Genomic DNA, 26,673 nt, shown 5'->3' on the forward strand with positions numbered 1-26,673 from the left:
CACAGAAAGTAATCCTCTTTTACAATACTAAGAAAAGCAAATTTTGCATGCATCTGTTTCCATACAGTCAGTTGTCACTGCTTCTCCTATAAATAAACCAAAATAACAAGAGTGAGCTGATTATGAGTCCCTAAAGGTATTAACACTTTAAAGCGTGCAAGCTCGTGTTATGTCACACCATTAATCTTTTAAAATGTCATCTCCTCTGACTTTTATACAATGTGTTTATAAAATGTTCTGATAAAGAATAAACATATCAGCAATTTAATTCCTTCACTCTTAAAGGCTTTGGAGCGAGTTGCAGTTGGCCAAATGGTAAGTGATATTGTTTATTTTAGCCATTCTAAGATAAAATGTGGTTTTCCCCCTTGAATGCTCTTAATCTATGACCTTTTATTGAACTTCTGCATTTCTGGAATCTAAAATACTAGCCTACACTACATCAAATCCTGATAGATAGCATGTGTCATCATGAAATCACATTTTTATTGCTGTGATTGTGCTTAGTGAATCTGTTTTCTTTTGATAATTAAGAGTCTGGAAAAAAAGCACAGCTTACAGTTTAAGGCATTAAACTACCCTTCCTAACTTCTTTCGCTATCTTTCAGCTAATATATAAATTCAGTACAAATGTCAGTCTGATATCCCTGCTTTGGATCACTCTATCCAAGTGTTTTGTCAGCTAATGTTAAAAAAGAATTTGTTATGACAGAAGCTTGAACCTGTTCGAAACATCATCATTCTCATTTTTAATCCCTGTATATTTTTTCCCTGTGAATACTTTGGATTATTGTTGTGCAAGTTAGCCTTTTAGGGATGGTGGACACCAACTGTGCAAATATTTAAAAGGCAAGGCTGAGAGACCTCTTCTTCCCATATGTAAGCCCAGTGACGCCAGTAGCCGTATATTGTAAATGCATTTTGCTGTGAATTTTTAATTGGCAAGCATTTAACTATTTTTAAGCAAACCGATCTTTCATACACAAAGACACAAAGTTTTCAGTGTATTCTGTCTTTATGAGCATAGTACTTTCAGCATGGCATGCGGTGTATGATGATTCAACTAGGGAATTACTCCTTTTGTCTTTAAAACAGTTTAGGTAAATTGTTATATTTATTTTGTATAGTAGAATTTGGATCATGATCAGTACATTTTTCCTCTGTTCTTTTTGCCTCTGCCAACCTTTGAACTTTTACTTCAGAGTTTGGGTTTCTTTTTTTTCTTACATTCATGGTTATGTTAGAATCTAACCCAAAAAGTAATTTTAACTAGATGCAAGAACATTAGTAAATTGTCCTCTTAAACCTGTTATGACTGATTGTAAAGAATACAAGCCAATAAGTAGTTAAGGAAGCCGATACTGGTTTTGTTACTCTGAACTTAATTTCAATGCCAATTTTAAATCGTTTCTGTTGTAAAATTTTTTGCAGCTGCCTACAGAATCATTGTTTTATCGAGCTGTTCTTCAGGTTATTATAGAAGAAATTTATGGTGTCACCAAAAGGTAGGAAGCTCTGAATTCACCAAAGCTCTGATTCTCTGCCACCTCTATTCTGTAGAGAGTATTTCTTAGAAAGCAGAAGGGTGTAAGAATCAGTCTCATCAGACTGTATATACATATTGGTATTAAAATGAAGGGTAGATTTGTTCATCCTAAATCCACATCACAAATGTATTGCCCTTCCTTTACCCATAGCTGAAATAATGGGTCCGCTTTAGTACGGAATACATGGGTAAAACATATCTTCACCAGAGAACTGATTGCAAAAGGAGGGAGGATTTAGACTAGATTTAAGGAAGAATTTTTTTATGATGGGGGTGGTGAAACAGTGGAACAGGTTGCCCAGAGAGGTGGTAGATGCAGCATCCCTGGAAACATTCACGATGAGGTTGGATGGGACTCCGAGCAATTTGATCTAGGTGAAGATGTCCCTGCTCATTGCAGGGGAGGTTGCACTAGATGACCTTTAAAGGTCCCTTCTTCCATCCCAAACTATTCTATCATTCTATGAAGAAGTCAACCCAGTCCTGGGCTACCCTGTTATGCAGAGGTCCCGGCAGCTTTAATACTGCAGAAAAAGATTTCCATTTGTCCTGAGAAAAACTGCTGAAAGCTCGATGGCCATCACGGCTGTAAAGAGCTGCTTACTGCCTATGCCTACGCTGGTAAGCACTGTGCCCTTGTAGGATGGGATTTGAAGGGCTGGTGCTGAGGACCTGGTGTCTGCACTGTACTCTTTTTCTGGAGTTGTAGTTGGATTAGATTTTGTCTAATTCTGTGGGTTGTATGCCCATTAGCATTTGGAGCGCATCAGGAAGCACACTTTCTAGTTTAATTCAGATTGAAAATAATCCATTTTTGAGCTCTGATCCTATTCCACAGTGTGAACCAAAGCACAGGAGGTGGGCAAAACCAGAAAATTCACTTCAGAAGTATACTCCTGATCTAGAATAAGTGCTAATGCAGATACCCCCAAGTTCTTTGCTAAATGTAGAGCCAGACAGCTTACACTTCAGAAGGTCGAACTCCTGAAAGAAGAAATGCCTGTTTATTTTAAAATTACATAAAGTATAACACATAAAAGCATGGCTACTACATCATTAAAAAAAAAAAAAGTGTGACATAGATGGTGATGTTTCATTTGTTAAAAGTATCATAATTTGAAGGAATAATTAAGTAATTATATTTTTTAAATAATGGCCATGGCTACCTTGGAAAGACTGCCCTGCACACACACACACTTTCATTGCTGAGCATGATGTGTGGAATATCCCTGTGGTCCATTTGGGTCAGCTGTGCTGACCCTGTCCCCCCACACTTCATGTGCACCCCCAGACTACTCCCTGGGGTGCAGAGGGAAAAACAGAGAAGGCCTTGATGCTGTGCAATCACTGTTTGGCCAGAGCTGAAACATCGGTGTGTTCCCAGCACTGTTTTAATCACAGACCCAAAGCACAGCACTACCTGGGTTGCTGTGAAGTTAGCTCCATCCCAGCTAGACCCAGACAATATCTTTCCTCCTGGAGCTTGTGATTAGGAGGGCAGATGCCCGTCTTACAAAGAGTGATATAACAGCATCATCATTAACTGATTTTCAAACTGCATCAGCTCAAATGTTTAAATGCATCTGAATATTAAATATGACTACAGAAATTCATTCTTTCTTCAAAAATAAATGTCTGTTGATTCTCAGTGAGTGGCAATCCCTGCCAGCTAAACAGCGTTAGAACTGCCACTGAGTAAAGTCCCTGTGTTGACCTCAGTAGATGTTAATCCCAATCCTTATATAAGGAGAAAGGGCTTTACTAAGAATAAAGGCCGGGGGGGGGGATTTTTTAACAAGGATATTTCTATTTAGTATTTCACAGAGAGGAAAGTGTATTTCCTCTTAAATAATTGAATACTCACAAATAGCTACTGCGGCTGAAAATGTAACTCCTACACTGCACAGCTGGAAGAGGAATTACGTTAAGACACAGTCAAGAAAGTGACTTCAGACTAACAAAAACTTTGCATGTTGTTTCTCCAAGAGATTTTAAACACAGAGAAGGGAACAAATGTAGTAAGTGGCCTGCTAGGATTCAGTCTTGCTGTAAGTTTTTTAAGTTTTCTTGTATGGTTTTAACTTGTTTTCTGAAACAACCCACATTTTTTGGCTGGCTTCAGAAGTAGGCCATTGAGTTGTAAACAGGAGAAAACTCTGGCATCACTTAGTGAAATAAAAATTGTGAGGATAAGAACACAAGGTAATAAGCGAAAGCAAACTTTTACTCCAACTTGGCATTTGCTCAGTCCAGTGGTTGATGGTAAATAAATTACAACAGCATTGTAGTAAATTATAGAAGCATAATAGAAGTATAGAAGGAAGTATCTGTCACTGGAAATAAGAATTCTGTCATTCATATAGGGAAATAAAAATATTAGGGAGAAATTAAAAAGAAACCTTCAACTCTCCGATTTTTAGGTTAAGTAATAACTGTAATATAACCATAGTATAATTGTACAGTTGCTGTATCTAGGAATTTTGTCAAGTATTGGCTAGCTTGTTTTGTTTTAAGTAGAAGGGGGAAAAAGGAAAATTGTTACAAACTTGGCAGTAGTAGCTGATTTATTTCTCCTGAATTAAGAATTTAATTAAAATTAATTAAAAAATTAATTAAAAAATTTCTGTTGTTGGATGTATAAAAGCCGGCATCTCAATGCTTTTTTTGCAGTGATCGGCATGTTGGAAAAACTTTCTCCAAATCATCTTCCTTCAAAGACTATGTCAGAAAGTCTCTGAAAAAGCTCGAACTGGATGATTCAAAGGTGAGTCACTGAATAGAGACTGGATGAAATCCTTATATCCATGTAAGTTCTTGAAGGTAGCACCACAATGCAACGTTTAAGCCACTGACTTGATTTAGTTTGTATATTGCTGCATAAATACAAAGCATTCGCATTTTTATTAATATTAACAGGGCCGATCCATACATATTTTTATGTCTTAAAAAAAAACATATCCGAGTTGGTTTTTTTCATTTTTTTTTTTCAAAATAGACTTCCATGTGTAAATTCTTCAAAAGATTTTGTTTTAAAATTACTTTATTCTAATGACTTTATGTAAAACCAATCCTTTGTTATACATGGTGCTCATTATCAGAATCTTTTTAAGCCTCCCTGGTATTTCTGAAGTTAATCCTACAACTCTCCTTTAAGGCAAAAAAATGTAATATGTACTCTATTTTATACATGCTGTCATTTAGAGGTAAATAGACTTTTCAGATGCCGAGTGAAGCAGGCATGAAGAACTTCTTGCCTGTGCTGATACTTTACAGCCTGATAAAAGTAACTCTTGCATCCTTTTAAATCCAGCTGAAATACTATCCTGTACAAACATGTTACTTTTTCATCTGTACTTAAGTTTAAACTGAAAGTGATCCAAAAAAACATGAATAATGAATCACATAGTAAACACTTTGACCCCTTTTTATTTTCTTTTTTTTCTGAAGCAATATTATCTTAAACCCTTTGGACACCTTTTGAAACTGAAAAATGTAACATTATAGCAAGATAGGCAATTCCATCCATGGAGTGTGTTTCTCTTATAATTTAGTTCTCAAAGTATTTCCAATTTATTTTAGCCTTTAGACAATCTCCTTAAGTAGCCTTTGAAGATCTTTGAAGGCTTAATACTTTTTTCTTTAAATTAATAAATTTTAAGGATAAATATCAAGATTTTTAAATAACTTTCCTAGATAGAGAAAACGAAGTAAATACAAAATTGAGATTTAATCTTCCAGAGATATTTTTACATTCTTGAGTGTCTTGTCATAGTACTACAACTGCTAAATTGGTCAACAGATGGCAACATAGCATTAGGCATGGAATATGACTGTGTGGCGATCACAACCACTCTCTGAGATCAAGTTGTGCAATGGAGATACTAGAGATTATTAGACTGATTATTAAAAAATTTAGTACAAATCAAATAAAAAAGTAGGAGTGGCAATATTTAAGGCAAATGTTGTAGTAGTCTTTGGTAAAGCAATGCTTCAAATCTGTAGTCAAAATATCAAATCACTGAACATTTGCCAGGCATGTCAAGCCATGAATGAGGAGAAAAATGCAGACCCAAATAAACAGTAAATGCAAATGACATTGGAATCATGCCTACAGCATTAAGAAAAAGACTTATGCCTGAAGTTCACTGTGTTTTAAAAGGATTATATTTAATTCTGTTTGCTAATTGAGTTACCTGTTTGCTTTCCTGTATAAAAAGGCACTAACATCATGCCTTTACCCTAGCTGAAAGTAACTACTGAAATGGTGTCTTCCTCAGTATGCGTACAATCACCCAAATGCAAAAGCGGATTGTTTGTGCAATAATCAGTTTAGTAAATCATTGATTAAGCTCTGCTGGTAGAGAGTTAGTTGTACATTCTGTTCTTTAAAACCAGTATGCATAGAAACTTTGTGTCAATATGTCTGATTTTAGACACACCGCCTTTAGCTGGAAATCGGGTGTGGGCAAACGCGAGTTGCCCTGAGAGAAAGATGTCTGTCAACACTACTTCAAGCTGCATGTGTTTGTGTGGTTGCTAAAGACCCAATTCAAGTAAATGCTCATTTTTGCTTATATTTCTCCTCATTTTTATGCGCAGCTGGCTGCACACTGAAGACCGATTTTTATGCCGATCTAAACAGTATTATTTTTTATTTCCCAGCTATGTTGAAACTTGCAGCAGCATAAAACCATGCTATTTTGATACTACTGAGAGGAAAGTTGTTACTGCTCCCTCAGCAGTGGTTTTGACACTGCAGTTTTCATGGTGGAGTCAGCACGATATCTACACAATATTGGAGAATGCGTTAAATTCCTCTCCTCAGGAAAAAAAAAAATACTTACATAGCTAAAAAAGTGATGAAGCCTAAACATTTGCTCTCAAAGACAACAAAAATCAAAGGGAAATATATGCAGAATTTGTTTTTTAGTTCTGTTTTTAAAAATGAACAAAAGAGCAGCTGTACTGCATAGACCAAATGTCTACTCTGTCTCCGGCAGTGGCCAAAAACTGATGCCTTGGGAGGAATACAAGGCGAGAGTAAGCATATACAAAAAGTTCTTCCAGAATAATTCAAAACGTGCCTGTCATTCACAAAAAAAAGGAGGCAATCATTGTCTTCATGCATAAATTTATTTAGCTGATGTTAAAAAAACAGCTAAAACTTAGTAACACTGTGTAGTACAGAGAACTGTGAGAAAAAAATGTTTGTATACGAGTCTCTGTTTTACATGTGAAAAAATATTTTTTTAAAAAACGTAAGTCAGAAAACTGCAACTCTGTCCCAAACCATGACAGAATCTCAGGTCTTTTACTGTGCGTATCAGAAAGCTGAAGAGAGTTTAATCTCTACATGTTAATGAAGTTGTGGGTACCTTATCCCTGGAAGTGTCCAAGGCCAGGTTGGATGGGGCTTTGAACAACCTGGTCTAGTAGAAGGTGCTCCTGCCCATGGCAGGGGGGTTGGAACTAGATGATCTTTAAGGTCTCTCCCAAATCTAATCATGCTATGCTTCTATGATTCTATGAATAGGTGTACTGGGAAGCAGAGGGGTAGTGACACTAAGTTTTTAAGAGTCACTGCCAGGGTTTTGTAGCTTGGCATGTATGGTAAAGTCATGGGTAGTTTTGATCACTGTGGCTGAACCTGGACTTTGGGACATGAACATCCTTCCAAACTCGTGGTTCATGATGAGCATCACAGCTGCTTCCTTTGTACACAGCAATGCCTCTGTTCCTGATTAATGGGTAGCCTTGGTGCAATCCAGTCATTTTTCCGTCTGGATAAATGTGGAGGCAGGAATAAGGAGGGCAAGTGCATAAGACCCCTAACCTGCCTTGATACAATTTATTTAAGTGTATGCCTTTTGCTAAGTATAGAACTGATGGAGACTTACCAGGTATAAATATGCAAACAGTAAGTTAATTTTCGCTATTGTTTTCCAGTAATCTTTACTGTTCTTTAATCCTGTCAATTCATCATGTGAACAAGCCCCTCTGCCTCTTTCATTTTTGAAATAGATGTCAAGATCTTTGCTTCTTTGAAGTAAGAACCAGACCTTTTATGAAAAGATTGTCAATCAGAAGTGAGTTAGAGTGAGACAAAATTGTCAAAGAGTTTTCCTACAAAGAAAAACCATTTATCAATCACTTAGAGCCCTTCATTGTTACAAGTTACTGTTCAGGGACTAAAGTTTCCTATTACCTTAGTCAAAATAATTTCCTCCATTGTGTTTCTTTTCAATGTGGAAGGACCTGTCAAGTCCAGATTAAACACTGAGATGCAAATGAACCATTTTTTTCTGCCTTTTGGTACAGGACCGTTCCTTTCACACATCTCTGCACCTCAGTAGTAAAACTGAGACGTACACCATGGCTACTGAATGTCTGACAAAATATTCTCGTTTTGTGAGGGCAGAGAGAGGTGTTTTCATGTGAGCTTGATGCTTCACAGGTATGGTTATATTGCTTCTAGCTTCAGAACGAATGGAATTGCTTTGTGAGCCATGGCTCCCTGCACCGGGCTTCAGTAATTGGTGTGGATACATACCAAGGCAGTATTTTATTCCTGGTTGTTTTCTTTGTCATAGCTCACTCTGTGCCTGTACACTCCATGTTGTATGGGCAGAGCATTGTGTCACGTAGATGTGGGAGAAATTCTTTCTATCAGAAGATTTCTTTTCCCTTTTATTCACTGTTTTACCTAATTTAACACAGCTGTGGGACTCTCACCCTGTTCTTTCACCTAGGGGAGCTGGTCACTCTTACACTTGTTCGCCTTGCTTCTTTCAAACAGCAAGAGCAATTGCTCCTTCCTCTTCAGCAGAATGTGTTTCAGCTCTGTTTGTAGCTGCCTTGCAGATGGATTTAAAGTGAAGCCTCTTTATTAATACATTTGGTTGCTGCTTAAGACAATAGGTGCTACAAATGGCGTTGCCGCAGCAAAAAGTTCTTGTCTAAGTATTTCTCTATTTCTAGAGTCTTGGAAGAAAAAAACCCCGAACTTTCTTAAATTACTTGGTGTCCTGGACTTATTCGGGTAGATTAGTGAAAGGTCTTTCATAGGGTATGACTCTAAAGTGATTAAAGGGAGAAAGTGCGTACAAGGTTAAAGCCTGGTTGTGTGTCTGGCAGACTTGGGGATCAGTGACCCAGCTAGGATCCATTTCTGCTAGTAAGTGGAGCTGTTTAACAAAGAGAAGTTGGCCAGCATTCATGTAAAGTGCAGTCTGGGAATAAGGATGGAATGTTATTTAGTGCCATGTCCGATTGCAGGAAGATATACGGGGCGGGAAACACTCCTGACACATCCGCAAAGAAAAGCTATTAGTCACTTTTTTATTTCATCTCCTGCTATATTCACGCTATAGTCACTGCTATGGGCTAATAGCATGTAAGGTAGTTACTTTGTCTTAGTCAAAATACTTCACAAATCACTTAACCCTTTCAGATGGAGTCATGTGCTGGGGAGATACAACAGCAGTTTCAGAAGTAGGGCCACCTCAAGCTTTCATGCACAATGAGAAGTTCATGTGCCTGTCAGCCACTGTGTCACTACAGATTTGCTTGGTTGTGTTTAACCAAGCTTCCAAGTCTCCTGTGACTGGTGTTTTTCCGTTTTGAACAGTCAAGTGTCTGCACATAACCCGAAGCTGGTGGGGCTCTTCCCTGAGAAGAGTCATTTATTTGGCTGGTGCCCCATCTAACAACCCGAGATGAGATCTGCAACAATAAGCAGATGGTTAATGCTCAGTTTCCACCATCCCCATTTGCTCTAACCCTGACCAGACTTCTCAAAAACAGCTGCTGCCCATTTGTCTTTTTCTGATCTTGTGCTTCAGGTGAAGCATCCCCAAAAGATTTACAGCTGTCAGGTCTCAACTGGCGGGTCAGTAGAGGGCCCTAGACCCGTCTGTAAGGCATTGTACCCATCACAGCAGCATTTACGTTAATAACATGGTAAGAGAAATTTGTGTCCTGTAAAAAGCACATTCATCATTTTAAGTAATTTAAACAACTTTGATATTTGATATATTATGTCTATCAATGTTAGACTCAAAATATTTCAAAGCCTTGGTGTAGCTATGTAGCTAAATTTAGATGTAAGTAATAAAGTCATGTATATTCTGCAGAGGTTATGTATTTAGAAGTATATTTAATTAAATAAATGTGTTAGTGCTTTCTTTCTCTACAATAACCAAGACGGTTTTCTTTATATATAATTAATAATGAATTAATAATTAATTTCATATAATTTTCTCTTATTTTTATAAGAATTTCTGAAATTATTACACATCATTCGTTTATAAAGTAAGCCTTTTCATACAGTAATTATGCTTGCATTTTTTATATAATTAAATAAATCCAAAGATGTCTGAAATACATTGGGCTTGCTAGTTCAGTTTTACTGGAATTCCTAAATGGCTTCCCTTTGCTACATTGACTTTGGTTTTGCAAATTCCAGGATATTTAATTTTGAGTGGTAAAACTGGTAGATAATAGCAAAATAAGAATTTGTAGGAAAATGTAATTCTTTTTTTGTCACTAATTAGTTATTTTTTTGTCAGACAAAATTTGTTTTCTTATGTCTTAGGACACTTTTTATATAGTTAGTGTGAATAGTTGATACGTTTCGTATAGCAGTAGTGATTTTTTTAAAACAATGATACTTTTTAAGAAAACATAGGAGCATGCATATGTGACTTTTTGCTTTGATTTTGATGAAGTAAACAACTAATAGTAACATTAGCATGGATGTAAGGCCAAAAGCTAAGTAGCTGAACGAAGTGATCTCTCAGTGCTATAACTATCAAGTAATAAATAGAGTCAAAGGTCTGAGTTTCATAAGACAGTAATAATAAAATTACTGATTCTGTTGATTTTTTTAAATTAAAATAAGGACATGTTGATTTTAAAAATAACTGGGTTTTACACTTGGAGCATAAATATGGTTGTATCACAGGTTTTAATGATTATCACTGGTTTAGAAGTGCAGTTTTACTATGTTTCCTTTTTATAATTGCTCAGATGGCAGAGTGAACATGGATGTAGGAGATGTCTTCTTTTATTTTAAGATGAGGCAGTTATTCATGTTAGCTAAATCTATATTTAAGATATTGGGGTCAGTCCTGAATAAAATTTCAGCAGACATTAATTATACTGTGCTTGCTTGCATTTAGTTATATAATAGTGCTCTTTTTTTAAATTAATATAAAAATAGTCCCAATTTGCTGTGGTCAGATTCCTATAATATTAGATGGAAACACTTTAGTTAAAGCACTTCAAAGTCAAGAACTTAAAGATGGGACTTTCAAAGACTCCTGCTAAGAGAATTAGATGTCCTGATAACATAAATGCTCTGTGAAAATGTGGTGGTGAATGGACCTTGCAAATAGTTTCACAGTGAGTGGCTGGGAAAATGTTTGGAAATACCACTTATGTTTCCTGGGATCTATCCCTAAGATCGTATTTTCCCCCTTTCCAGACCAAACCCAGAGCCGTCTTACAGCCTTTACAAGCTTTGTGGTCCCTCTGAGGATCATGCAGGTGGGAGCCCTGTCCTCCCATGTTGGCTCTCAGTCCTACCTGTGTCATGAGCTGTCCTGGTTTTAGTTCCTAGTCATGTTCTGCTCATGGAGTAGCAAGTAGGCTTTGAGGGTATTCGTTCCCATTTCCACATCTGTGCTTCTTGTACAATACCATTTGCTCATTATCACGGATATTTCCTAGTTTTGTCCTACACCAGCTGTGCTTCAGATGTTCTAATGTTCTTCTGAATCATTGAACTTGAACACGGCTATGTCAAAATATGTCGAACAGAATGTTTCACGTGTTTTTTCATAATTTTAAACCATATGATTAAGAGACACTCTGCTCTGTACACATCATTGACAAGCGATGTTGTAATTAAATGAACAGGTGAGCCTGGGACAAGATAAAAAGCCTCTGTCCTTATGGAGCTTGTCAGGATAAGCTGCATTATAGTATTTAGAAAGCTGCACTTCTTTAAAACGAGGTGTTTGGGCAGTTCCATCCTTCCTAGAAAATGCATAATGTAGTTTCCAGGGCCGTGTGAGAATATTCTAAAGTAATATACTGATCTTTACTTTTCCACCTTTAATACAGATGATATGTTTAATTTTTTGCAGGCAAAAGTAGCTTTTCATATGAATTTCTGATTTACTGACCTTACAGGATTTTGAACAAAGGACCATGGGATAGTCTAAACCTATCCCAAAGGATTAGTTGAGTGAAGAATTTCTAAGTTTAAGTTCAGCACCAATATGAACTCTCTAACCAAATGGATTTCTTATACTTCCTAAATTCAAATGGCTGAATATGTTATTCATTTCTCATCTGTAATGTTTCCCAGTTTCTGAAAATTGAGTCTTAACTACAGAATTTTTAGTGGCAAATTCATAATTTAAGTTTTAGTGTGCTATGCTATTTGAGATACAAATGAACTAAACCAGTTTTGTTTTCAAATAGATTTTGTGGAAGAATGCTAAGTGCCACCAGAATGTTTTATGAGAACATGATGGTTTTGTTGTGGTCTCTTTCTCTTTTTTTTTCTGTCAGCTAAATTGCATTGAAAGAAGGTACTTTATTGGAAGTGAAATATTATTAAGGTAGATGACACTGTTGCTACTGTGAAAAGTGTGACTGTCTCTTTTGCTATGACAAAACATTTAAGAGCACCTCCCCCCCTTCTTTGGCACTTGTCAGTGTCTTTTAAAAACATCATTGCACTGTGGTCTGTTATGAAGTTGATGAAATGCCCCCGTTGATTTAATATGTTAAAAGACACTGTGTCTTCTTATAATCTTAATATGTATCTTCTTATAATCTTAATGTCTACCCCGCACCAAATTCAGTGTTGATATCCTTAAATGGCAGTGAATACCTCAAAACGGTCAGGTCTTTGCTAGGTTTATTTCTAATTTTATTGCTTTTTATTGTGTACAGCCATTGGGCAAACATGGAGCCAAAGCCAAAACAATACTTGCAGCTTTCTATGAACTCTAACATGGCAACTAACTGAGTCTAAACAGACAAAAAAAATGAAGGCACTAAGTGAATTTACAGACTTAATGGATTTTACAATTATTGAAGAGTTGACTTTCTCAACTGTTTTCTTGGACAGAAGGAACTGAGCTCACAGATTTCCTGGTTATTTGTTAGTTAGGGAAATACTGAATGAAGGCTCAGGTAACAGTTGTGTTACAGCCTGTCAAGTATACGTGCATAATGCTGTTTTCAAGTATAATTGTTTTTCAAACAGACAAATCCTGATTGTAGTAGCATACCATTTTAGTCTGACAAGGAATCTTAAGAGATGTGACTTTTATTTCAATTAGATATAGTTGCAAATAATATAAATTGCATTCGCTTGAAATGCATTTAAACAAAGTTCTGAAAAAACTTAGGTTTCTCAGTAATTTCATTACCTGTTTTACATTATTTTACACTGTATTACATTACATTACAGTACATTATTTTTAACTACCATAGTCATGGGAAAATTGTAAGAAGTTGCTGTATGGTATGGTTTCCCAAGTGTTTTGAACAGATCTAAGACACCGCTCTGCTAAAAGGGTTGCCGTATTGCTTTCTTGTACTCATGCTGGTGTTCGTGGTAACGCTGGTACAAGAAGAGAGAGGAAGCATGGAAATGTGCACTCAGTGCAGGGGAAAGCAGTCCCTTTGAGGCAGCAAAGAGGAATTACATCTGTTTAAACAGACTGTGGAACAGCATCCTTAGGCTCTGTCTCTCCTCTGTACGGCGTGTGCAGCATTGGACAGTAAAAAAGACTTTTGCTCAGTCAAAATGCTCTCAGTCTAGGGAAGGGCAGAACTCTGACAAAGTGCTCCCTGGAGAAATGTCAAGTGTGGTATCACGAATTGTCACACACCTCGTGCCTGAATGTTTACTTTTCCGCCCGTACCCAGTCAGCACATTTGTGGGATTGCCGCCTAACCTGGCGTGGCTCCGGCGTGTGGTATCTCCTGTGCTCTCAGGGCTGTGTTGACACCCTCCCAGTGTTCACAGCAGATGAGTCTGGCCGAAGGTATAGTCTTAGTGCCACCTCCAGCATATGGTATAGCTATAACTAGGTCAAGGGAGACCTTGCTGCCCTCTAGTTCCTCCCGGTTGTTTCAGCTATTTGAGCGACCACACCAATCCACAAAGAAATTAGTTTAAAAGAAAGCGTGCGCCACCATCACAGTGCAAAGAGACCAGGTGCTTTTGTTGACAACCTGGTAAAGACCAGGAGACGTTGTAGCTAAATCAGCAAAGAAATACTGGCCAAAACCTCTCTGTATGTATTGAAGGTTACTTGAGTATCAGTAGCATAAGCCAGATCTTTGAGTGCAGAATCATTATTAAGGCAAGTGCACGATATATGTATTTGGGTCTTTTTGTGCATTTTCACTCAGGCCATAAGTTCATAGTATCAACATTCCGATGTAAGAGAGAAGTTCAGTGCATGTATGTAAAGAAATTTTTTTTTTTGGATATGCAAATGTGTGGCAACCCTGCGTAGAGAACAGTGGCATGGACAACTCCAGTGGGTAAATGGGGCTTGCTTTGCACGTGTAGGTACAGTTCTGTTCCGGAAAATGCAAACAATGATTTACTCCTCCTTCACCTTGGAAGGATAGCTGAAGATTGTGTTGGGTACCTTTTAAGAACTGAAGCTAGGTGGCCAGCTGTTGCAGGCTCAGACAAAGCCAGTGTTATCTGGGTTTTAGGCTTCTTCCAATAAATGGACCACATAGCTGTCTACCACTTACCCTTTTCACGCCCTTTTCTATCAATGCTTTTTGGTGGACACTTTATTTTCCAGCTGGGCTGTTGCATTCAATTGGTTCACTCACCAAACTTGTAACTGAGGCACAGTTTGGAATATCCACGACAGCAGGGTGCATTCGGTTGGAATGTGTAGTAAGCTGGGAGGGAGTGGAAAAGCATTTGGGCTCAGTACTCGAGTATGGCAACATCCAAGAGACATTTTTGACCCAAGTTTTTGTTTGCCAAACATTTCACAACTTGTTTTCTTTTAATTTGAATGCTGCATGTTGAAAAATGGAGAACGTAAAGGAAGCAAAAGCAGAAAGGTTTCATGATCGCATTTCTGCAAACACAGATCTTTGTATTTTAGCTCCAAACAGCCTGTAATTTCAAAAATCCATTATACTAAACCCCTTTTAATTTGCAGTTGAAATGAAAAGCTTATAGGGCAGAGGTTAAATAAACTATTTTGTTTATCTCATGCCTGTTACATTTTAGTTAGTTTGATTCTTTGGAGGGGAAGAGAAAAAAAAAAAAAAAACCTCTCAGATATTTGCACAGCTTTACTGAAAATAAAATAGCAACAAGACCAAAAAAGTCCCGTTAGTCCACATTAGTACTGCCAGGTCAGCTACTCGACCTTGCCTCTGTAGTTGGGAAAAAGTACTTCCTAAACTGAAAGACTACAAAAGTTTTGTAACCCATCCCCTTGTTTTAAGGCAGTTAGAATTCTATGTCATTCCTGAAAATTATTTGTCAAATCTTCTTAAAGCTTCCCGTGATGGAGACTGACAACCTCCCCTGTCCTCAGTTAACCTCAAAGAGAAAAAGTGTCTTCAGGTTTTTGGCTGAATTTTTTTTTCAAGCCCGTTACTTCTTACCCTATCCACCACAGACACAGTGAACAAACTGTTCCCTGCTTCTCAGTGATAGCCTTGTAAAAACTGTTATTGTGCCTACTCTCAATTTTCTCTAATTTAGCCTGATCGGTTCCAGTTCTCTGAGTCTTTCTTCATGTTTTCTAGATCTCTGATCTCTTTTCTCTCTCAGGGCTTTTTCAGACAGTTCATTTCTTTCTTTGAAATCTGATGCCCAAAAATGGCTGCAGTATTCCAGCTAGAGCTCCGCCGCTGCCAAGCAGAGTTGAAGGATTACTTCTGCGCTTTGCAGGCTGCTCTCCCATACGCGTCGCAGAATGGTGATTGCTTTTTTTTTTTTACAGTGGCACAAGCTCAGCTTGTGATCTGCTATATCTCCCAGACTGTCATTTGGTGTTCCCCATCCTGAACAGCTGATAATTTCTGCCTGAGTGTAGTCCCTTCTGCTTTTCTGTACAGCGTTTCAAACTTCTTTTCTAAGCAATGCTGTGCACCAGTAAACCATGTCCCTAAGTGTCAACGTCTGCACGTCTGTCAGCACCGTTACTTTTCTGCTAAGTTGTGGACCAGCTCTTTCCATAGCCACAACAGAGTAGCCATGCTGCAAACCCCCGGTACTGAAGAATTACATCAGGCTCTTTCAGCTCTGCTCTTTCCAGCAGTCTCCATCACCGATAACATTGCAAACCTGCTTCCCACTCCTCTGGCAGGTTCCTTAAGTGGCCGGCTCAACTGTCTTGTTTAGCGGCCAGGGCTGTGGACAGCAGAAGAGACGAGACATCACGACCTTTAAAAACTGGAAAATGATGTGGTCTGGCTGCCCTGTAGAGAACCTTAGCTACCTGCTGCGGTGCATTGGCCGCTATGGGCTGAAAAGGGAATGGGTATTTGGCTTTGTCGAGTTCTTGAGCTGCCCTCGTATCAAATTCGGCCCCGAACCGCAGCGTTTACAGTCATGGTGGCTGTGCTGGCAATGTTGCGTCAGGTGATTGGGAAAAGGAGAGGGGAACGTGTGGTACTTCCAAGTTAATAGAGAAAGTTTTGTTTTAAAGATGGGTAACTTGAGGCACAGATCAACAAAGTATTATTTCCACAATCTGTTAGTAGGTTTTGTAATGTGAAATGCCATCCAGGAGTCCTGACTGAAGCATGTTACTCTCACACCAGAATCCACTCTTCAGCTATTTAAATAAATCTCTTGGGGACAGGGGTGAGGAGGGGGTAAGATATATGGGAAAGGAAATGAGAATGTTATCTCCACTTTACTGTGTAATACTCATTTAAGAATGGCTAGAGCGTTCTGAATAATGAATGTATCTCAGTATTTCATGTCAGTGCAAAATGCTGCCTGAAGAACAGTCATTGTAAATGAGAACTGAGAAACTGCTATTGGAAAATTATTATAAACCTTAGGAAAGTGCTAATTTGAAAAACAAAACACGGATTTCATTTTGTAGTGTGACTTTCAATTAGGAAAAAAAATATTTCATTTTAAAGTTCTCTTGAAAAAGTAGCTAGAATAACTCTGATATCTTTTTTTTTTAATCTCTTGCAGCTCCCAGACAGCCGTATAATGGATTACTATGAAAAATACAAGCACAGAATGAATGAGCTTGAAGCATTTAATATGGTAAAAGTTATAGGATTAATACTATTACCTTGTATATACGTGCTAGTCTAGAACAAAGCCCTGTTAAGCTTTATGTGGCGATGGACTGTCTTACGCTGTGGTATGCAATCTCAAAAACAAAGCAGCTCACCCTTCCAAAATTTGGAGCTTGTCCTATTCCAAAACTATATTAGGTGTTCAGTAAAATAATAAAGCAAACACATGGAAGATTCTTTTTCAAGAGGGACTATTACCCTGGAAAATGAAATGTCAGTCTCCTCTTAAACCTAGACTGGTCTCCATGCAGTTATTTCATAAAAAATCTTTTTATTAAAATTCATTATTTCCCTCTTTAAATTGCTCTGCTTCAAATAATATCATTTTCTTGCTGGACAATGTCTCAAACTCAACTAAATAACTTTGTTTCCTGGCTTTATGGCATTCCATGTATTTTTGATCTTTAATATAATCTGTTTTGAAGATGTCCATCCCACAGGGAAAATTGGCAAGGTGACATTTGTTCAACAGAACCACTAGGAAATGATTGACCTTCCTGGAATTGTTCTGTGGAAGTGTAGCCATTTGGAAGTGTATTGTCTGTCTTTCCTAAAATCATTATAGTATATAATCTTTCTTTCAGCTGAAGGTTGTTCTGGCTCCCTGCATAGAAGTTTTGATACTTCTGGATCGTCTTTGCTACCTCAAGGAGCAGGTATTTTTGCATTATATTTTATGATACCTAAAGGCTACATCAGTGAAATGAGACTATTTCAGCCAATTTATTACTGTGCAGACCAAAAGTCTCTGTTGCGAAATTATTATTCTCATCATATTTGCCAAAGTATAAGCATTCATGCCATTTAGTATAAACATATGCCCAGCAGATGTTTTTATTTCCAGCAAAGCAGCAACAGTAAAGTTTATGTTCTTTTAATTGTATGGTAATTACTAGTCAATAGACAGTAAAAAATAAATTAATTAAATATGCAACAAATCTGATTTTATACAACATAGTGAGATGTTTAATAATTAAAAAGAATATTGGAAATGCTTAACATTGTGCTGTACATGCTAGAGCTTCCAATGAATATGTTTTAGAACATATAATTCAAGAAATTTTGAATTAGGTCCAAAATGTTTATGATTTCCTTTTATTGTTTCTTAATTAAGATCAATGATGAGAGAGGGTGCAATTTTTCCAACTGTATGGGTCAACTGAGGTACATTTGACTGACATACAGCCTGGTTATATTTTACAAGTGTAGACCTGGGATATAATAAGCAAATGCTACTACATTTACTCCATAATGATTTATGTTACAGCGTTTCAGCTAGCACTAATTTTGAGCTTGGCCTGATTAACTCAGAAGCAGCAGTCATGCTTTCTCTTCACCAGTAAACATTTTTCAGACAAATAATAATTTGCTAGGAGGAAATGGTAGCACCTTCCAGCTTCTGCTCTGGGCCACGGTCAAAATAAAAATTTAAAATAAATTTTAAACCCATTCATGTGAATAGCTCTGTTTTTCCACCATAAACCTTTCATTTTAACAGCTCCATTTCATCATAAGTAAAAATTCACTTTATTCTCTGCCACAGTGCACTTGGAACAACTGAGTTGTAGTAAATGTATGCTTTTGTTCTAACTGATATTTTTACAGAGAGGCAATTTGAAATATTTAAATAATGATGTATTTTCCCAAATGCCAACCAGTTATAAATCACTTGGAGATCTGTATGATTTCCAAGACGGGAGATCAGACTTGCTGCATTTAGGACTAATTTACCTTTTCTAAATGTAATATACGCATTGATTTAATCTTGTACCGGTTGATTCACAAAATGTGTTTAGGAAGAAAAAATAGAAATGATAAAAGCCATATGCAACATGACGAACAGATCCAGCTGGCCTGATTCATTTGAAAAGTCAGTTAATTAGCTTCAGTAGTAGAATGTGCTGCATAAAATGAGTAGGACTTGGTCCTTAATTTCTTTGGTCTAGTTCAACTGAAAAAAGCTTTATTGATGAAGGGGGTGGTAAGCTATCATTTGATAGTGCCAGAAATAAAGTAATGACTTTAAAATACGTCCTGGTTTGGGTGTCCTTTTTTTTTTACAATGAACTTGCCGTGATTTTCTTGTTAGATTAGTGCTTTTCCTGCTTTGCAGTAAGGTTGGGGTTTTTTTTCAATATTGTATTTTAAAATGTGGACCTATTACCATATCTTAGCTCTTAAGTGAAACACATTTTTATGTACTTCAATCATATATCATTTTACAGGACAACATTGCCTGGTCTGGACTTGTGAAGTTATTTGATCCTGTGAAATCTCCCAGATGCTACGCAGTTATAGCTCTGAAGAAACAGTCGTGTTGTTAAGTGGAAGCAAATTGCAGATACGTTGAAAACTCTGAACTGATACTGCTGTTTCCTTGCTTTTATTCTGTTATTTTTAATTGATTCCTCAAGTACGCTGTTTGCTTTTCAGCTGCAAAATTCAGCTGCCTCTTTGAATCATGAGAAATAAATCTCTCTTTTATAAACACCATTGCTTCCTTATGTCAGTTATTAAACAATGTTTATTAAACATCTGGCTTTATTATAAAAGTTACGATCCATATTATGTGATTATTATTTAAAAATAACTTTTATGATTCTTCTTTTTAAGGCATTATACTATGTATCAATACCCCTTCTCTTGATAATTCTCATTGCAAGATCATACCTTCTCAGTCATTACCAGTGGCTGGCGTCAGCAGTCTCAGACTAGCCTCACCTTTTTCTCTTCTGGATTCAGATGGCGCATAGTATGAACAGAAAAATAACCTGCACTGTAAACAAGAGGTTCGTAGACTAAATAGCATCTTTATACTTCTCTGTTCTCCAGGACAACAGGACCAGCTTATTTACAGAGCAGCCTAGAAGAACCTGGATAGTAACTACCTGCAAAGAGTTTTGTATGAACCCCTTCTTCCTCCAGGCGTGTTCCTGGCATGCACTTGTTTGCCTGTCACTCTGAAAGAAAAAAATGTGCGTGCTCTAATCCAGTGGGAGATTTCCCAGTGCTTAAGAATCAGCTGCCCTGCTGGGGTTCACTCTGTAATCCTTGGGTCGTATCAGAACGCTATTATCTGGCCCAAATGTCTCGGGTATGAATACTTTGGTACCCAAGTGAACTGAAACTTGCTAGGCAGTTTCTTGTTGGCTGCACTGCATTCATGAGTGGGAAATTTATTTGTTGATGCGTTTATCTCAATGGGTTGCCTAATTAAACTTGCAGATTTTCCATCAATTAAAAAGGAGAAAAGTTTCTATTCTTAGTCCTAGTGCTTTTATTAGAATTTTCCAGCATATATAAAATATAATTAACTACCAGTGCGCAGAAAAAAAGGACAACAAATAAATAATAAAATGCAGCATAAAAGAAGAAAGGGGGAGAATGCAACTTTGGTGGGCAGAAGATGAGAATAACAGGAAATATTTTTATATTAATTGTATAGAGACAGTAATAGTCATGGGAATCAGACTGAGATTCAGGTGTGAGTAGGAACAAATCTTACTCTCTTTCAGTCTACAAAATATAATGAGAGCTTGTGAACATGGCCATTCAAGAAAAGAGAAGTGAGGTATTTTTATAACAAGTCACATCTTTCTTGATGTGTTCACTTGGAAGAAATACTTTTTTTTTGGTGGTGTAAGTTCACTGCTGTCTATTTTAGGACTCTCAGTCCTTATTAGCTCCACGGATCTAGTATAAGCTTCTCACATTTGTTCAGTCCCAGTATGTTCAATCCTTAGAGCTGCTGAACACCTGCAATACCCAAGGAAATTAACAGAAGTTGCAGGTGCTCACAGCATCTTTGGAGTAGAGCTAAGAAAAGAAAATGAGGCCTTCCATATGTGCCACTTTTTGTTATATAGAGAGTACTGAAGAAAGTAACAAGCTGGTAGATTCTTTTCCCAGGAGAGGAATCAAAAGAAATAAAATCCTTTCCTAACCTCTAAGTATCCGGAAGGAAAAAAAAAATGTAATATCTGATATAAAGAGGCAATCTAAAGTACATGATGTTGAAAAGAAAAAAGATGAACAAAAATCTTGGAAAGATAGGTTTTAATATATTATGTTCTGCTGAGACATGATGACTAATTATTAACGAAGTGTTAGAATGTTGTCATCCCAATCTTATGTGCTGTTGGAAAAATGTGCTTCAGGATGAAATTGCATTTTTTGTGTTATGAATTGATTTTTCTGCTTTTTCAGACCAAATACTAAAAACCGGGCGTATAAGATGTCCAAACAAAGAAAGCACAGTTTCTCGCTGAAAGCAAGTGCTTAATAGTACCCTGTTATGGCCCAAAAATATTGGTTTCAGCAAGCCCCACCTGGTTTAATTTGAACACAGTTGAAACTGCGTAGGGTACACAGACTGTTGCTAATTTTGTGTGATATTTTAATGTCTGTAATGCTGTCTAAATTCAAAGTTGAATTCTTATTACTATCTTAAGAGGACATTTGCAACAGTTTAGAATAGCAAGCACATCTCTAGGATTAGTCCAAGTGCTTTGGCACTGATTCAGAAAGGTCTGAATAAATTGGCATGCCCCTCTCAGCAGCTTCTCAGGCTCTTTCAGTACTTTTCACGTACTTTGTAGTCTACGCAGGCAAAGACAGAGGCAAAGTGCTTCTTAGAATAATAACTATCAAGAGGTTTATATGATGAGTTTGCATTCAGCAAAGTCAGTTGCTGTCTGCTCTCAAAGTTGTTTCGAAGCTTTGGATGCCTGAATACCTATAAGCTATTGTTTACAAAATGGAAAAATCCCTGACAGTAATCAAGATGAATAAAATGATTTTTCTTCATGGTTATTGCCAGACGTTCTTCCATAATGTAAACCATATCCTAGATATGATGAAGTCTTTTGATAGAAAAGGATCTCCATTTTCTTTCAGTGTGACAGAGAGCTATCTATCTTGATACACTCCCTAAGGAACAGTGGAACAGAGGAACAGAACTGCTTTCCCTCAGGTGTTTGCCTGATCCTGTTTGTGGCACACCTATGCATTCCGTAGCAGATTTGGAGTGTTTCATTTATTTTTCTTAGAGCTGAAACCTGTCCTTGGATGGAAGAACAAGACTATATGCAGGGGGGGTGTGCAACTTTAATATCCAAGAGGATGTCGTAGCCCTAAGATCTCCAAGCCTGCTTTTGTGACAATAAACTTTAATTCTGCAGTTCTGATTCACGCCATGGAATATCACCCCACAAAAAAAAAAATTGCGCTGTTTTAGTTTCTGGAATTTTAGTTTCAAGTTTTTTTCTGATTAAATATCACGTATTTTTAATTACAAATTATCTTCGTCATTGACATTATTCGTTAATTTACTGTTGAAACAAGAAGTGTCTGCTTAGAGTTAAAATGCTTTTGCTATGTCATGATGGACTTAAAATCTTGAGACTCTAACTCCACGTGTCCTGTGATGGTGTGTGTGTTTGCCTTGGTGGCAGCTATGTGTCTTTTTTGATGACTGGAGTATTCTCTCCTATCAATACTCACAGGTTCAGATTTACTTTTTTCCTAAACACCATCCTAATTGTGTCATTATATTGCCAGAGATCACTGATACTAAAAGCAAGTCGTAAAATAGGACCGGCACCAAGAAAGTCTTCCCTGCTTATGCGTGAAGTAGCCAACTTAGTATGGTCCTTCAGACTTCTTTTTCTCTGGGAGCTAGCTGAATACTCAGTCTTCGTTAGCATCTTTAAATCTCTTTATCTCACGTATTTTATCATTCTTACTGATATCTATCCTCGTTCTGACTGATATATATCCTAGTGCTCTGAAAGAGAGGAATCTGTGCCGGGCTATGAGCCCTGAAAAATTTTGAGTGTCCATAATCAAATCAGAACTGAAGTATAGTCGCCCAGACATTTAAATTGGCCACCTAACGCTTAGAACTGTGACTTTGGCTTCCTTATTTTCTGAGATCCATTGAAATTTTGCAGTTTCCAAAATTCCCATACTTCCTGCCAGATGGGAACACAGCCTAAGTCTCTGGGATCCAGCTGCAGTTCCCTCACCATCTGAAATAACCAACTCAGTTTTGTGTCCCTGTATTCTGTATCTCCAGGCAACTGCTGAATAAGTTGGCTTCTTTGAATTTGCTTAACCCTGGTTGTTATCTTTTTCAATGTTGTATTTCCGCATAGTCTAAGAAAAGGAGTAAAAGCCTTTGGAGATTTAGGATGCCTCAGAGAAGTTGCACCACAGTTATGCTTCTTGTTGCTTTCTCCCTTAAAGCCTTGAAATTAATTCCTGATGGTCAGACAGATTAATAAGCACCAGACAGCCTGAGAGACATAGGTTATTAAAAAAGACTATGCACGATATCTTCTCTTTAGGAGTCTTTTCGATTCGAGAGCTCTGAAGCATTTTCTTCACAGAAATTCCAGTGCACATTATCGTTAAACTCAAACGTCCAAGGAAGTCCACCAATGTAATGAAGATTTGCCTCAAGCTCTTAGAGCATAGTGTTGTACACTGATCTTCCCAGTACGTATCTGCATCCTCCTCAAGGCTGTCTGCAGTGTCTCTATCAAACTGGAGAGGAATAGACACTCGTCTCACCATGCCAGTGATGCTGTTTGTGGAATCTGCAAGTGAATGACTCTACTCTCTGCTTTGTGTTAAAAGGCAACGGAACTCTTAGAATGGGTATGTCCAACATTCAAAGATTTCTCCAGATATCATTATTGAAATCCATTTAACGTACTTCTTCAGTCAGTTCAGTCTGTTAGTTACTCCGATTAATACTATCATTAATAGGTCTACAAGATTTTGTCCTGTGGTTTATGTTCCCTCTCATAGCACAATTTTGTGATTATCAAAACAGTAAATGACTCCAAGCAATTGCTATGAGTGGGAGCTACTTCTAGATTTATTTATTTTTTTATTTTAAAGTAATTTTAAGTTATTTTGTCCAAGTGGAATCCTGCTATATACCATCATTTCCTAAGAACTGTGGATTCCAAGGAAATCAGAAAATGGTTTCTAGATTACCAATGAAATTTAGAGCAAATTGGATTTGTAATGCATAAGTGTGTTCTTGGGTAGGAAAGCACAGTATATGTACAGGTTACATCATGAGGCACACTGTTGGCCAGAATTTGTTCAACTCACAAATGCAAAACACATAGGCAAAATTGTATGGACAAAATATCTCAAAGATTTGCAGTTACCATAAAGTATATTACTATTCTTTATAAACTGTTGGAAGTAATGTAAATATCTTAATTCAATGCACATACAGGAAAGCATGAACTTTTAGCAAGTAAACAGGAGATTCAGATTTTAAAATTGCCTAACAATCTAGAAACTAGCTGCAAAAGTGAAAAAAAATTTAGGACAACAATCTGATATACTGTTCACCCCAGGAAATCAAGCTGTTTTCCACACCACGTTTATTTTTTACCTGTTGTATAATCCATAGTTCTGGTCTGTGCTTGGTTGGGTCTTTTTTAATAGTCGATCGTTAAATTGTCTCTTTTCAGTCTTTTGCAATTATTGTCACAGTGGCTATGTTCAGTAAGCGAGGACTTTCCATTTCCTTTTGTCTGTAACGCTTGCTAAGAAGACACAATTGTTTTGTATCTTCGTTTAAAATTAACAAAGACTGTCCGAAAGCAAGGTACCACTGCCAAATATGACTATAGTTCATCTCTGGATTAAAAAACTCTGCACGTGAAACCTGTGCAAACTTTTAACTTTTCATTACAAAATTCTCAGTTCTCTGTAAGTCTCTTTCTCTTTGCATCTGGACCAACATGAACTTATTCGTGTAGATAAAGATGTTGTCCGGGCAGCTGGTATTGGGTTTCGCATGGAATTTATCAAGAAAATCAAGCTGCAGTAAATCTACTGAGCCAACAAATCAGACTGTTAGACTGAAGCTCAGATTGCCTTAACACACCAACTGTCAACTCTTTCATGAATGGCTGATGAAAAGAGCAAAGCTGTCTGCTTACTGAATAACTCCGTAGTGTCTGGCAGCGAAAGAGAAAATTCCAAATAAGAAGGAGCAGTGATCACCTCTCCTGATTACGTAAACCTTCGGAAACAATAATTAAAATGTACAGTTGTAAATCTATGTTGTTTATTACACCTCCTATTATTAGAGTAATGAATAAAGACTGACAGCAGAAGCAGCCATGCTGTTTCTCAACTATAAATCCTAAATTCACTTGTTAGTCTTAGAAAGGCTGAAGTCATCAAGAGGACACACAGATGTTAAAAAGTGTAGAAAGAGCTGTCCATGACTTAGATAAATGTGCCATTTGCTAACCTTTTTATAGTCTAAGGCATGGGTATCAATTCACAGAACTCACAAAATACTCAATGGACAGCATATAAACCAAGTTTTATCAATTTTAAGCTCTTCAGTGTTTCTTTATTGGCGGGCTATTAATAGCTAGAAAGGGTTATAAAAGCGATTTCAGCAAAATTGTTGATATGCTGTTTATGGTTAAAAATTTTCAATAAAAGCAAATTAAAAAATGTAAACCCTTACATCCCCGGAAATTTTAGCTTTAATTTGAGAATATGAATAATGGTAGAGTCATGTAGTGAAAATGCGTATCACTAAGGTTTCCCCTAGACAGATTCTTGATCTAAGTAAAAAATGTCTGGCCAACGAGAGCTTTAGAGAGTTGCTCATTTGCTTTTTTTAAAGCTCACACTTCTGTAGTGATATTGAACATTTTTTCGTAGTCAACAGAATTCGATTGAGTTTATTTAGAAAGAAGGTATTCAAAGAAAAAACTTTGGGAAGCAGCACTTCGTTTTGTTCCTGTGTTTATCCTCAAACTGTATTGCAGAAGTGAGAGAAAATGTAACAAGTGTATCCAAGACGTGATTTTTTCAATAATCATTCCATTTGCATAGTTTATCACATGAATTCAGTTTAATGTCACCTATCTAAACACCAGTTATTGAAATGGAGTTATGGAGAAAAGATCGTTTCCTAAATCAGGCATTTAAATAGCACTGAAATTGAAATCATCACTTTTCTGAAGATGTCCGTGTCCTTTGAATAATTGTAAATTGTCTGTATAGAAAAGAAGGACAATTCCAAGCGTTCAGCATGACACAAAAAGTCCATAGATAAAGCATTAGCAGATATTAATACAAAACAGTCCGTTACATACAGTTACATAGTGAAGATGCGGACCGTCTTCATTTGAGTCACTGGCAAAGTTCTGTTGATTTCCATGGGAGCAGGCTTGCATACAAAAGCATCTGCTGAAGACAAACCGTGTGGATGATCAAATGTCTTTTGTACAAAGCCAGTCCCAAATTTACATTTGTGAAGGCAAAGAGATTGTTTACACTTCCTTTATCTGTACGTGTTGAAGTTGAATAGTATAGAAACTATTGCAACACTGGTTCATCACTGAAATCTTCCTTACATATCGTAAGAGAAGGTTCAAATGGCTTTCGTTTATTTTTTATTTCAGGTAATATGTTTTTAATGCATTAAAACTCTCAAGATTTTCTTTTATCCACTCACTGGTCCTTTAACAATGACAGCACTGATTACAGTAACGCAGAGTTAAATGGCACTTATTGTTCCTAAGAATAACTCAAGTGTCACAGCCTGTACTTTCACTGAAGCCAATGCTAAAATTCCCATGAACTCTATTATAACTGGTTTTATGAATAAGGAAAGGAAGTTTTAGCCTTAATTCTTCAAAAGGCAATATTTGTTACAGTACTTTAACACAATATCTTCACATCAAGATTTCACTGTAAACCTGTATTTCCCTTCCTTCCCTTCCTCTGTGCAGAAA

General features: G+C 37.1%; 1 protein-coding gene across 1 annotated transcript in view; it reads left to right on the top strand.

Annotated features, from left to right (window-relative positions):
• Positions 1-19,355, top strand: part of METTL25 (methyltransferase like 25) — a gene marked incomplete at its 5' end in the record, with an annotated part of 63,180 nt that extends 43,825 nt beyond the window's left edge. The window contains 6 exons of the mRNA XM_082491975.1: positions 286-315; positions 1,432-1,505; positions 4,217-4,310; positions 16,773-16,847; positions 17,467-17,538; positions 19,108-19,355. Coding sequence (XP_082348101.1) covers positions 286-315; positions 1,432-1,505; positions 4,217-4,310; positions 16,773-16,847; positions 17,467-17,538; positions 19,108-19,206 — 444 coding nt within the window. The 3' untranslated portion in view covers positions 19,207-19,355. The remainder of the gene's footprint in view (positions 1-285; positions 316-1,431; positions 1,506-4,216; positions 4,311-16,772; positions 16,848-17,466; positions 17,539-19,107) is intronic.
• Between the last annotated feature and the right edge of the window lie 7,318 nt (positions 19,356-26,673).

This window comes from Vanellus vanellus (assembly GCF_965231255.1).
Source record: "Vanellus vanellus genome assembly, chromosome: 1".
NCBI classification, from domain to species: domain Eukaryota; kingdom Metazoa; phylum Chordata; class Aves; order Charadriiformes; family Charadriidae; genus Vanellus; species Vanellus vanellus.